General features: G+C 32.8%; 1 protein-coding gene across 1 annotated transcript in view; it reads right to left on the reverse strand.

Annotated features, from left to right (window-relative positions):
• The window catches only part of ST8SIA4 (ST8 alpha-N-acetyl-neuraminide alpha-2,8-sialyltransferase 4), an 89,968-nt gene that overhangs the window by 37,888 nt on the left and 38,493 nt on the right, over nucleotides 1-13,587 (reverse strand). Inside the window, exon 4 of the mRNA XM_012459471.3 lies at nucleotides 8,131-8,424. Within this exon, the coding sequence (XP_012314894.1) occupies nucleotides 8,131-8,424 (294 nt within the window). The remainder of the gene's footprint in view (nucleotides 1-8,130; nucleotides 8,425-13,587) is intronic.

The following is a 13,587-nucleotide window of genomic DNA, read 5'->3' on the forward strand; positions in this document are numbered from 1 at the left end:
TTGTCGTCTACAGTTTTTTTGTTACTGAGCTTAATTATGATGCCTAACCATGATCCACCTGAATGAAGATGCAGTGTATGCATTATCATGAGGAATGGAAGTCAGCCGTACTGCTAGTCCCGCATAGTTTCAACTTCTCACTTTGCAAATTCCTGAAGTATACTCATAGGGTCACTATAAATCACTTCTTTTAATCAACAACTTATTTGCCCTTAAGAATGAATTAGCTGTCAGTTATTTGCATCTTACTTGGTATTTAAGCATTTTATTATCTGTCTCCAATATTTGAAGTTTAGGTGGTGTTCACTGAGACTTAAATCCTTTCAAGTTATACTGAAGTAAGGCCTTAAGAGAAATAGGAATTCTTTATGTAATGTACAAAAATGGTACCATCTAGATGGTTCCCTAATTTGCCAACAAACAGGCACAATTTTATCCTAGAGGACCAGAGTTCTTAAGATATGATGGCAAGTATCCTTCCTTAAGAACTGAGGAAATACTTTATGATTTTGCTTTTACTTATGCCCCTCAGATGATAGTCCCAACATAAGATTATCTAGAGGAAGTAGTTGTGTAAGAATTTGCATCTTATATAATGTGACTTGATTGATCTGAAAAGAAACTACTGAACATTTCCCACATATATCAACCACCAGGTATGATATTTAAATATAACCTTCGGAAAACCATGCTCAATCATAAATGTTCTATCTTGAAGGGAGAGTGCATTCACCTACTAACACATAAACAAGAAATCTTATTCAACAGAGTAGTGAGGAGCACAGAATAACCCTGGCTATTTGAGACGCACATTGATGAGGGAAGCCTGCCAGTTATCAGGATCAGGCCACCGCAATTTGATTTTACTTCCTGCACTGAATACTGGTCTTCACTAGGATTCTAATCTGTGATTCTTCTCTTGTAGGTATGAACATTCTTTTTGACTTATTCCATCCATGGGATGTGAAAAAGTAAATGCATTATTTCTGAGAAGTCAGTCATAGGTGTTAGACTCAAACTGGAAACTGTAAGAAACAAAGCTTCCAGCTTGCTTCTGGTGCATGTGGCTCCAAGACTTGGCTTTATGAAATCAAATTCCTGAAAAGATTGTTAAAGTCACTTTAAAAATATTTTTATAGCTAAAGTCTTTAAGCTTATTCTGCTTCAATATATTTATTCATCCAGATTTTTAAATGATTTTGGGGGTAAGGTTTTAGAGCAAAGAGAAAAAGGAGAAGCAGAAATGAATCTTTCTTTGATTTCTTGCCAATAGGAATCTGGTGTGGCATACTGGTCTCTAAAAAAGTTGGCAGAATGTATTAGTATCTTGTTTCTTACATGGCAATTCTAGTGGTCAAGCCCCAAATCTTTTGCCTTATTCTCTAACTTATTACTTGTATGTTGAGCTAGCTTGACAAATAGCTATAGCCACAATTTGGAAGTTGTGGCCTGAAGCTGTGATTATATGATCAACCACATGAGAAACTAGAGTTAGTTGACTGACTATGATCAATCACATAGAAAAAGAAGACCCGATCTAAACTATTACACTGAAGCTAAATTATGCTTGTATCATTTCAAGAAGATAAGGACCTGTAACATTTTCAAAGATTTGTGGGAAACTTGATTCAGTAACTTTTCTCCACAAACTCAGAAGTAGCTAGTCGCATTCACTGTCTAAAACTTTAGATTTGTATTTTACTTTAAATTCCCAACTATTTAATATTTAATAATTAATTAAAATATATTAAATATTTTACTATGTATAAGAAATCTCTGAATGCAGTAATTGACCAATCATCTTGATTTAAATTAGAATAGCTTAATGCAAATTAACTCGGCATATATTTTGCATATTGATCAATGTTCTTTTCTTCTGAAAAGTCAGAGAAACAAGGAAATTCTGATTTCTTATGTTATTTGCGCAATTTCTATCACTCATTAAAAGACTGAATCTTGAAAGTGAAAGGCAATAGAACAAATTATTGAGTTTTCCCTATAGTTTGTGAATATAGCAGTATAGTGCTTTTTTCTGATTATGAAATTTCAGTCTTAGAATTTATAAAATAATGAAGATTATTTGCCTGGCCAAAATATGTTTAATAACCATTTTTTCCTCTAGAGAGCACCATAATAAATTAATATTAAAAATTAATGGATTGATATCTTTATATAGATTTTCAAAGATAATACCTAAGTTACTAAATTATAGATCTAGGGTACTTTTCACAGGTGGCCAGGATACATTTATAGATGGTCAGTCTGGATGCTCCCATTTGTTATGCCCCATTATTATGATTCATCTTCTTTTCATATCAGAATTTGCTCTTTTATTTTTATCCTAGCAACATCATAGGCAGGTAAAACTTAGTAAGCATTAATTTCACAGTTTAGTAGACTCAGGGCACAAGTCGATACATACTTTGATTAATAATAAATTGCAGGAAGAGAAACTATCCAGGTTACGTCCTCACTACTTGGAATTCAAGCATTCCTTCTTGAAAGCTTCCCTCTTATTCACCAGAATACCGCCTGGTGAAAATAATTTCTAGTGCTACCTAGATTGAATCTCTTCCTCAATTCTGCTTGGTTCCCTGCTTGTTTGGATTACTCTAGAGGACTAACTGAACCAAACCGCAATGTCTAACTTCAGCACAACTTTGCTCATTTTTTTTTTGCCCACCCCTTTGCACATGTGCCCCAACCTCCACCATAACATGTACTGGAAATTCATGCTTCTTATTAGTTCTAGAGATTGAATAAGTCAATAACTGCTATTATAAAATTTAAAATAAACAAGAGTCATATATTTTGAAGAATGTTTTAAAAGAGAAATACATCCCTTGAGAAGAGAATACAGAGAGCAGGAACCAAGATCATACTACCGAAAGGAACAAGAGTGGGGAATAATGCCCAATTAAAACTTACCTTTAAATTGAGACTTGAAAGAGTTAAAAGTGATCTATGTGAAGAAGAGAGAAAAATACATACCAAGAAGGAAAGCCAAAATATACCCATGTCACAGGGGTGCTATGAAAGCTTAACTACTCTTCCAAAGAAATTCTAGATGTTTTGTAAAGCCTTTTAGTTTCAGTGAGAGATAACCAGAACTGGGAAGCATATTGATTAGGGGCAGAATGAAAGCTGTTTTCTAGTTTGAGCCACACAATTGTGAATATCTTCTCAGATATAAACTATTTACGTTTCCACATTCCACAATGCAATACGAATAATGGGACCTGATAGGAAATAACACTGTGACTGAAGGGTAACCAGATTAAAATATCAGGAAAACACTGAAGTTCCAGAAGTGTCCATATCAGAGTCCACCAGTAAGGAGAGAAATATCCTTTCATGGAAATCTCCTTTGGTTTAAAATACCTAATACGTAGTGTCTAGCTACTCAAAAACATTAAACTAGGACTTATGTTTTGTCAGGAAATATTACAGCTGTGTTGCTCATAGGTCAAAATAGAAACCATATGGAAATATTTTTAGCATAAGACTAATTTTAAAACAAGTAAGCCATTTTCAGAAAGCACTTAGAGTGAATATTTCTCTTTACAAAGTTGTTTTTAAAATTGCTGTTCCTTATGTGACTTGAGTTGATTGAATGCTCCAAAACAATCTATTTGAATGACTAATAAACTCAATTTCCTGAGATCTACTGAGGATGTATTTTAGCCTATAGTTTTGCTAAAGACTATTGGAGCCTGGCTTAATTCAAATTCTTCTGCAAACCCACGACATTCATATGAAGTTAGCCTGCAGAAGATCATATACATTCTATATAGACGTTTACATTTACATTAATTTAAAATGGAATTTTACATCTGAAAGATGAGTGCAGCAACTAACATCTGAGAGACAGTATTTTTGTGTTAGTGTTAACACTGAAGAAAAGTTGATCAATGATGTGTGAACATAGAATTTGTTTATTTGTTAGAAAAAATAAGAAAATATATTCTACCAAAGCAACTAATGGGTGCTTTCTCTTTTAATAACCATTAAATATTTTTCAACAGAGAGAAAACTACCCAGATGAGAATTTAGCTAGATACATAACTTGATTTTATATCTATAAGACATAATTTTCCCTCTTACATTTAGCTAGGAATTATGGTATTGGTCATTGTGCTATAAAGTAAGGACAGAGGTACTTTAGGAAGGTATGCCAAAATAAAATATCAATGTTCTAGCAAAACCTTGGGAACCCTGGGAGGGTACATTAAGTGATATCCTCTTGTTCACTGTAATTTTATTTAATAAAAACAATGAAGCAAAAAAGCACTGCATATAAAGTATGTAAATGAATTATACTATTATATTATGGGTGAGGAAATAATTCAAAAGTTATTTAGTCACTAAAAGTAATAATGTAAAACAGTACCAATTTACCAAACAGGAAATGAAATTACTAAAAACAAATTCGGGTCACAGCAACCTCAGCTTCTCTGGGTTCAAGTGATTCGCCTGCCTCAGCCTCCCGAGTAGCAGGGAGTACAGGTGTGCACACCACACCTGGCTAATTTTTGTATTTTTAGTAGAGACAGAGTTTCCCCATGTGGGCCAGGCTGGTCTCGAACTCCTGACGTCAGGTGATCCACCCACCCTTGGCCTCCCGAAGTGTTGAGATTACAGGCATGAGCCACTGCACAGGGTCAAAAATTGCTTCATTCTTTATTTAAAAAAATACAAAATGATAATTTGAAAAATGCAGACCATGTGGGGCTTCTGAAAAAATACCAATAAAAAAGTGGCAATCCCACACCAATTTTATGATTTCATATATTCTCTTAAACTTGTAATTTGTATATTTGATTCGTTCCCATTAATCTTTTACTATTTTGCAAGATTCTTTTTAAACTATGAATCTACCTGTATATTTTTTCCTTCTGTTTCACTGAATATAGTTTCAGAAGAATGACAATACATTAAAACAATACCTAAGAGTATTTGAATTTTTTGACTGGTGGTTTCACTTTTAGAGCTTTTAAAAAAATCCAAAATTAAATAGGCTTTTAAAGTTCGTAAGGAATCACAATTTTTAGAGGGGAAAATGTTTAAGTAATGAAGTCTGACCGTATGAAAACTATCTAATTGATCCTCATTGTGTTCAGGAATCTTGTTTTACAAATCACTTAAACTTTCTATTTGTAATTGCAATACTTGGCAGAACCTTCACATTTTAACATTATGATTATACACACCCTAAAATCTGTGTCTTGGATGTTTTAATCGTATATGAGAGTCAACAAACTCCAGTAATCAACAGAGGATATGAAACATCTTATTTTGCTGAACTGTATTAACCACGGGGTTTCAGAGAGGTAAGTCAAAGGAGATGTAAAACAGTTACTTAAAGAATAATTCTTTGGGGAGTTTGCCCTTGCTTTCATATCACATAAATTATTTTTGTTTCATCAGTGCTCACACTTCCTTATTTTCATTTAGAGTTCCAGCAGCGAGTACACACATATGTCAAAATGCTATATTGCATGCATCAATGTGTTAGTTTCAATAAAATCCATAAATGAAGTTTCCTTTCACACATACCACCTGTATGAATTTCCATTTTATTTAAAAAGTGGCAAGCCTCTCTAGAGCTACTTTTATTGTCCTTGGCCACGGTTTAGAACTTGATATCTTGACACTTTAAAGGGGTATATGTAGATGTATGAGGAGGAAGATGGAGAGGGAAGTTATTTCTACAGAATTCAAAATCAGTTCAGCACATACATCTAAGTCACAGTAACTAAAGAAAGCATACCATTCCTTTCACCAGTGGTCAGAAGTTGGGCCTTGTTGCTCTTTGGAATAAAATGCTTAGGAAGTAGTGAAGTAGTTTACATTTACAATGGTTATAAAATAAAAGTGAATAGGACAAAACATACAAGTCTTGTTAAATTACTAAAATTATCTGCAATTTTTATGTTTAAAATATCTGTAAAAACCCATGTGTATTCACTGTTAGTCATATATAATACTATCTGGATTCTAACTAATTGAAAATGCACTATTACAGTCACTCCTTTTATTTCATGCTTTGGTTTTGGTATTGGATTGAGAAATATAAACCAAAATCTAGGAAACAAAGATACTAATTCAGAGTAATCTTAAATTTTCTCATTAGTTTTCCATAGTCAGGAAGTACTTACTTCAGAGTATTTCTTTCTAAAGTTTAATCTGCTATCACTGGAGAGAGAGAGAGAGAGAGAGAGAGAGAGAGAGAGAGAGTGTGTGTGTGTGTGTGTGTGTGTGTGTAAGATGGAAAAGTTACCTTAAGATATTTTTTAGAATAAGATGATACCCAAACAGACAAAAACAGACATGTTCTTAACACAATGCACTATAAAGTTACTCTTCTCAATTTTTTTTAACAGTCAAATTGTAATTACCAGGGATACCTATAAGTTAAAACAGACAGATACCCAGACAAAAAAAGACATCTTCTTAACACAATGTACTATAAAACTTACTCTTTCTTAAGATTGTTTTTTTAACAGTCAAATTATAATTACCAGGGATATTTGTAACTTAAAAAAAAAGTTGCTTATCCTCCAAATGTATGTATTTTTATCTTATTTTGCTGAAACTTCCTGTCAAACACCAAGAGAATGTGTGTTGAATAACCATGATCTAATTATAAGAACGCAATTTAATTGTGTTCAGAATAATACAATATAGGAAACTATCTGGATATCTAAATAGGAAATGGTAAATCCTTGCAGGAAATATCTCAGGAACAAAACAAAAACACCTTAGTCTAGTTCCTATTACAGTACATGAAACTATTTTTAAGTCTGGGCTTGGAAACCTGTTTTTTTTTTCTTTTTCAAGACTTGTAACCATTGTATTTAATCAGCCCCCTGAACTTGCCCTTCCTTCTCAAGTCACTGCTTCTGTCCTACATCCTTATTATCTTATGAATAAATTAATCAAAAGCCTAATTGGTTTTTATGCTTCTAGCAGTTTCTTGTCCTTGTAAAATAAATGTCTGCAGTTACAGGATTTGTTCTTAAATTCGGACATCTAACTGTGCTTCATACAGCATAAACTCAGTTCCCTTGTCAATCACATCCCAAGTTACTTTTCCAACTTTGTATTCCAGGTTCCACAACAGATTCCATTATTCCATACTTTTACAGTGAACTTCATCATTTCCTTGCCCTGGCACCCGCTCATAATGCAACAACATTTCCTTCTCTTTGGTTTTCTTATTCTCTTTCTTTTATCCCTGGCAATTGCTATTCTGTTTTTAAAGTCCAGTTCAAATGTTTGGTCCACTTTCCAAGTTTCTCTGTGAACCTAAGGGACAAATTATACACCCCTGACAATATATTCCTCTATTATGCCACTAGTGAATTGTATATGCCTGTGTTTCTACCATAAAGCCTATGCATTTTTTAAAGGTAGTGATCAGCTCTTCATTTTTGTAGCTACAGTATCTGACACTCAGTACACTTCCAGTAAAAATACATAATTGCTCATCTTTGATTTATCTACTCTATACACTTATGTGTGTGCATGAGTGAATTTAATCTTTTGGTCATTTTCTACTTTTAAGCAAGAGTTTGTATCTTAATTTTTTTTTCCTGAACTTGTGTTAATAAAAGGGAAATACTGGCTTAATTCATTAAAACAGTGTCTGTGACTTTGGGGGGAAGCATTAAGACATTTTTATCTCAGCCAGACTCCTCTCTCACGATAGGCCTCTTGGCTACAGATGGGACTTAATTGCTCCTTAAATATATCTAACATTTAAGCTTACACAATATTGCCCACTAGCCATTCAGCACTTCTGTTGTAGTTCTTTACCCAAAACTCATTAATTTTACTATGAACTCCTATTACTTTTTAGTGCAAAAAATATAAAAATTAGTAGTCTGGTCATGAGCAGACATAAATAAGTGCCGAGTTCAACAATTTGCTTTTTCAAAAAAGAGGATGAGTTAAAATCATATTGTACATAAACAACCTTCAAGTTTGTAAATAGAGTAACCATTATAAAATAATGGCAACATATATCCATTTGGAGATTTTACTGAAGCTTCTTCCTGTCCAGGGAAAATGTTTAGTTATATGTGTTCCACTGTGCCAAGGACAGACTGGTCCTTTCCAGTCACTTACCCTCTGACAGCATGAATAAGTCTCAGTGATGGATAGGCAGTTCGCACTTTCAGTTTATTCTTAAGGATTAATGCATTAACCCACTCCACGTGCTTCTCTCCTCCTTTAACCATGAAAGCAGGAATCCAAAGGACACTGTCATTCAGCATGGAAAGTCTATGCACAAATTTTTCTCTGTCACTCTCATTTCGAAAGCCTCCAAATGCTCTTTGTACAACTGATGGATTCATGGTAATAAAATCTGATTTAGTTCCCACATCTGCAGCAAACTCCACCACAGGAGCTAGATTGCACCTGAAGAGGAAAAAAATAATGGGACAAATGAAAAAAAAAAAAGAAATATTCACTAGTAAAATGGTGTTCATGAAAAGAAGAATGGGAAATGAGCATTTTTTTATAACTAGATGAAAAGAAAATCAAAAGATCATCTACTTGGTAAGATTACATTTTCAATAAGTCACCACATGTGCAGGAATACTGCTTGCAACAAAAATGTACACTCCCAGTACAGGGTTCAAAATGCCACTTATATGAATTCAACCTGTTGTCTAAGCATACCCTTTGCTATTAACGTCATAAAACCACACAATATGAATTTGTAATCAGCGAATTTATGATAGTTAATTCACAAGGGTTCTTTTGCCATTCAGTAGGCAATTTAAACCACATGCTGCTCTACAAGTAAGTAAAATACATTGAATTGGACATTCTAATCTGCACCACTTGTAAAGATTAAGTCATTTCAACAACTTTGTAAGCATAAGGAAATGAAGTTGGCTTTACTTATACTCTGAGGTTAGGGGAAAAGTGCAATTCCTTATAGTGTTTTACACAAATATATTTACAATTGCTTTCTATAGGTCTAAATGGAGAAGAAAAATAAGAAAAGTAGAGATAATATATTTAATATGACTTTCTGGGATTTTAAGTAATACTGAAAAGCACTTACTAGAAGATCAAATATCACCCTTTCTGTTTATTTTGAGGACATACTCAAAACATCTGTTTTCCCTTTTCAGACATATGCATCCCTGGGGAATGTATATGTAGAGAAGGAAGAGAATATGTTGTCCTGTTTTCTCCACTAGAGTCATAAGGTTTTGAAAAGAGCTTGGGCCTGATTTTATTCATATAACCTGATTCCATTCTTATAGTAGAAGAAAGCTTTGGAAAGCACCTTGAATTTGATCTTGAACCAATTTCTGATGCTTCTTTGATTCTATCACATAGACCTTTTAATACATGATTTTAAAAACAGCCTTTTTCTTTTTTTAAAAAGAAACTATTTTAACTTGCTTTTAAAAAGGTAGGTTTTAATCAGTTGATAAAAGAAAAATTAGATTTTGATAAACGAGTTTACTGTATTAGAAAAAGTTGCTTGAAGCTATTCAATCTAACCCTTGATGAAAATATGAAACTATTTTTAATACTTTCATCAACATTTCAAGGAAAGGGAAGATACATAGATTTTCTTTTTCTGCATTTTTGCATATTTGGCTACATTGTGAAAGTTCTCTAGATTTCTCTTCGTTGTGTATTTTGTCACATTAAATTATTAAACAAGTTACATTTTAATTAAAAAGTAAACTGTGTTCTGATGTTAAAAATACTGTCCTATATATCATTCCTTATCTCTCTTAATTAATATATCTTATTACTTCCTAGATATCTGACAATATTTAGCTATAACAACAAATATACTTCATCTCAAACTCTATGTTATCTAGGGTGAGCTACTGAGCGAAAAACATTAACACAATAATATTATTTAGAAAGTACAGATTAAAGATTCAGATTAAAGATTATCATCTTTTCAATTAGGTATCTTTAATTATACCCACTATGTTATATGACAGAGTATTTATTTGTTTCTACTCATGATTCACAGCATTAATTATGATTAGATATTATTCATTCTCATTATGGTAAGAATATTACAAACAGGACAACCCAGAAAAAGATTTGCTGCCTGTGAATACTTGTCAAAGTGATCATCTTCTTGTGGAACTCATGACAGATCAAGACCTTGATCGTTCTAAAATGTGCTCTATACAAATATTAAAAGTAATCTAAAATCCTAATGAAGCTAATTATAACTTGAATTTGAATACTGTGGGGAAAATTGTCTTCTGGACATCATTATTATGAACATTTCTTTCGGTAAAGTAGAGAGAACACTTGTACAATTGCAGTTAACATGCTCCTGTTGGGGCAACGGCTTCGGATATATATTTCCATTACAACAAATCGTCAGTAATTTCTTTTTAGAGAATTCCCGTTGTAGAAAAACAAGGTTTATACTTTATTTTCACTATAAAAACCAACCCAATTAAAGGGAATAAAAATGATACATTCTGCTGAATTATCCCTTCAGGAAAAAATATCACTCAATTACTCTATACTGTTTCTTGCCACATATTTAAATGCACCTCCCCATATCCATATTTGCCAATACCCACTCTTGATTTTCTGGGCATGAATCTCTCAAGTGGTGGTAATATGCTCATCAATTAAAGCTGAAGGTTGAAAGATGAATGCTTTCCACATTGAAAGTAAAGGAAAGCTAATGGAATAAGAATATTTCTGGAGAATAGGATAGAGCTAGGAAACAAACCAACATATTTTATTTAATGAATAAATGCTAAATGATTATGGTGCTAACTAAAAGAGTAACTGGAGATCACAGAGTAACAAATCCACATGCAGAGCCTTGAGGATCAGAGCAGAGCCCAATCAGACTTTGTCAGGGATAGTAACTTAGATACTGAAAATAACAAGACAGAAGACACTTCATAAAATATAACCCTTTCTGGCTTTAGGAGTCCAGCTTGTTCATTTTCCTGGGGAAGACTACATATACATTTTCCCTGGAAAGAAGAGTAATACCATGTCCACATGTTGCCGGTAAATTAATGACTCTGTGGTTGAGTCAGATTTTTAGTCATATAATTAGCTGAATGCCACATATTTAAAAGAAAGTGTTAAAAAATAAAAAATAACCAATAAGCTATGTTGCACTCCTGCAATTCAGTAGACTTGTTGTGAGGATCTGAACATTACTAGGAGCAAAACTGCTGATTGAGCAAGATAATGAATATATTTGCAATCACAAAGTTTCATCTTTTTTTAATTCCTTAGAGATTATAATATTCAAAATTAGCCATAATGTGTCTCAAGTAATTATGAGTAATACACGATACTCATGTTATTCTCAATCTCATAAAATAGAGGAATGGTCAGTTTTAAATTTGCGGATTTTTTGTGAGTCAAAACTGCTGAATGCATATAAATATTTAATAGAGTCAAACAATATTATCTTTAGCCAAATTAAACTTTTTTTGCACATTTTACTTTTGACATGTTGAAAACATATTCACAGAATTAGCTGTATTAACAGAATTCTTTATTTACTCTAAACTTTCCAGTTCTCAATTTATTTGTATTTATTCTACAATCTTGATTAAACACCTATAGGAATGCAGCTGGCTCCACTGTATTCTAGGCCTCTGAATTTTCTTCAATATTTTCACACTGCATATGATGGCTTCTCATCCCTATTTGCAGAATTTAAGGTACTTTCATGTTAATTTAAAAGCTATATAAGATACTTAATTTAGAATTCATAGGGAATAAATGTTTATTCCATGTATGAGCACCTCAAGATTACAGAATTTTCTAGCAAAAAATGTCTCTTGGGTTGGCCATTATTCCCCTTAAATTATAGTTCAACAATATATGCAACTAGGAGATCCCACTTTCATTTACTCAACAGGCATTTATTGAGAGTTTGTTTTACAAACAGTACTCTAGAAGTTCAGAAATCTTTTTCTAGTATTTAACTACTTATGTTATTTAACAATGACATAATCTGTCCAAAATGTATTTTGACAGATATTATAAGTAACATCAATAAGTTAATTCTCATTCATTTAGCTAAATATTTATTAATTCTATGATGTATATATCTGTGCTAGGCATAGAACTCATCATCCGAGATACTGAAGTAAAACACGGTTTTCTGTGACAGTTGGAGGTTGTCACTTACATCCTTTCACACACAATGGATTAAATAAGAAAACAATTGTAGGTATGTTATAGACCAAATTTTTCCTGCCTTTGTTGATATTCAGACAAATTCCAAATACATAATTGTCATCCTTTTTCTTCTTTGGCCAATCCCACTGCATTGCTTCCTGTGCTGACAGTCCTCAGTCAAAACATTATTACCTATGGAAACACCTTTGTCAATCCACTGTGAAATAGGAGCGAATGTCTTCTCTTTTCTGCCCCTAGAGGAAGCTTGTTGATCCTGTCTGTTCCCATCTTGCTTCTCAGCTTGAGGAGCAAATGGAACAGCAACAAAAATCTGTTAGCTGTCTTTTTTTAGACTTTGTGATTACTTTCTCAATATTTCTAGGGAAAGCTGGCATATGCAGCCTGTCAGTCTCTTTGACTTCCTGTCATGAAGGTTGTGGGCTCCACATAGACCTGAAAGCAATCATTTTGCTTTGAGGTTAAAAAGTAGTATTAACATCACTTTTAGATGAGAAACTAAGGTTCAAGTGGTTAAGATACATGTCCAAGGGCATATAGGTTGCAAAGAAAAAGCACCATCTAGTTTGGAATCATTCCAGGACAGGAGTTTTAACTGACACTATTTATACATATGATTTCATTCAGAAATACGATAAATATCTATAAACACATCCTTCACACAAACCTTCCTGTGGAAGAAAGAGTGTTTTATCATTGAACCCTAACTTTTCATCTCAGATTCCTAGGACTCAGGTATATTATTCAAGGCCATTCAGCCATGATGTTTCCAAAACTTTGAGCAGTTATTAAACAAAAGGTTTTAAATATCTAAAACATAAATATAATAACTATACCTCAGATCTCTTGATAGACAGGATTTCAAAATGTTAGTAGAAAGTATTAAATAACTAACTTATAAGACATGTGAAATATTAACCATAGGATTAAAAGTTGACTAATATGTGGTATACCATAATGTAGTAAACAAAATATAATAAATAAAATTGAAATATCATATTGAATATTTGCATGTTCAGTATGCTGAATAGGCAAACAAAAATATACACATATACACACACACCACATTTTATGCTTGCTGTCAAAATACCAATTGATGAAATCCTCAACTACATAGAAATACAAACAACACATCACGAAAACAATGAAGTGACTAAACAGAAGAGGAAATTTTTCACAAACCTGGATTTGTTTACATTAGTGGCAAGGGTGGGAAGAATAGTGTCATACTCTCTAGAGAAATTCACAGAATGAAAATATAATCAAACTCATTCTAGAAAATAAAGATCTAAATACCAAGAAATATGTTAGACTGTGTCATTCCCATACCTCTGAGAAAACAAAAGTCAAATCATTGGTCAAATTTGCTATAACTGCACAGATATTATAAAACAGCTTAAATTT

Source organism: Aotus nancymaae, unplaced genomic scaffold (assembly GCF_030222135.1).
Source record: "Aotus nancymaae isolate 86718 unplaced genomic scaffold, 86718_ANA_hifiasm-v0.15.2.pri h1tg000014l, whole genome shotgun sequence".
Taxonomy (NCBI): Eukaryota; Metazoa; Chordata; class Mammalia; order Primates; family Aotidae; genus Aotus; species Aotus nancymaae.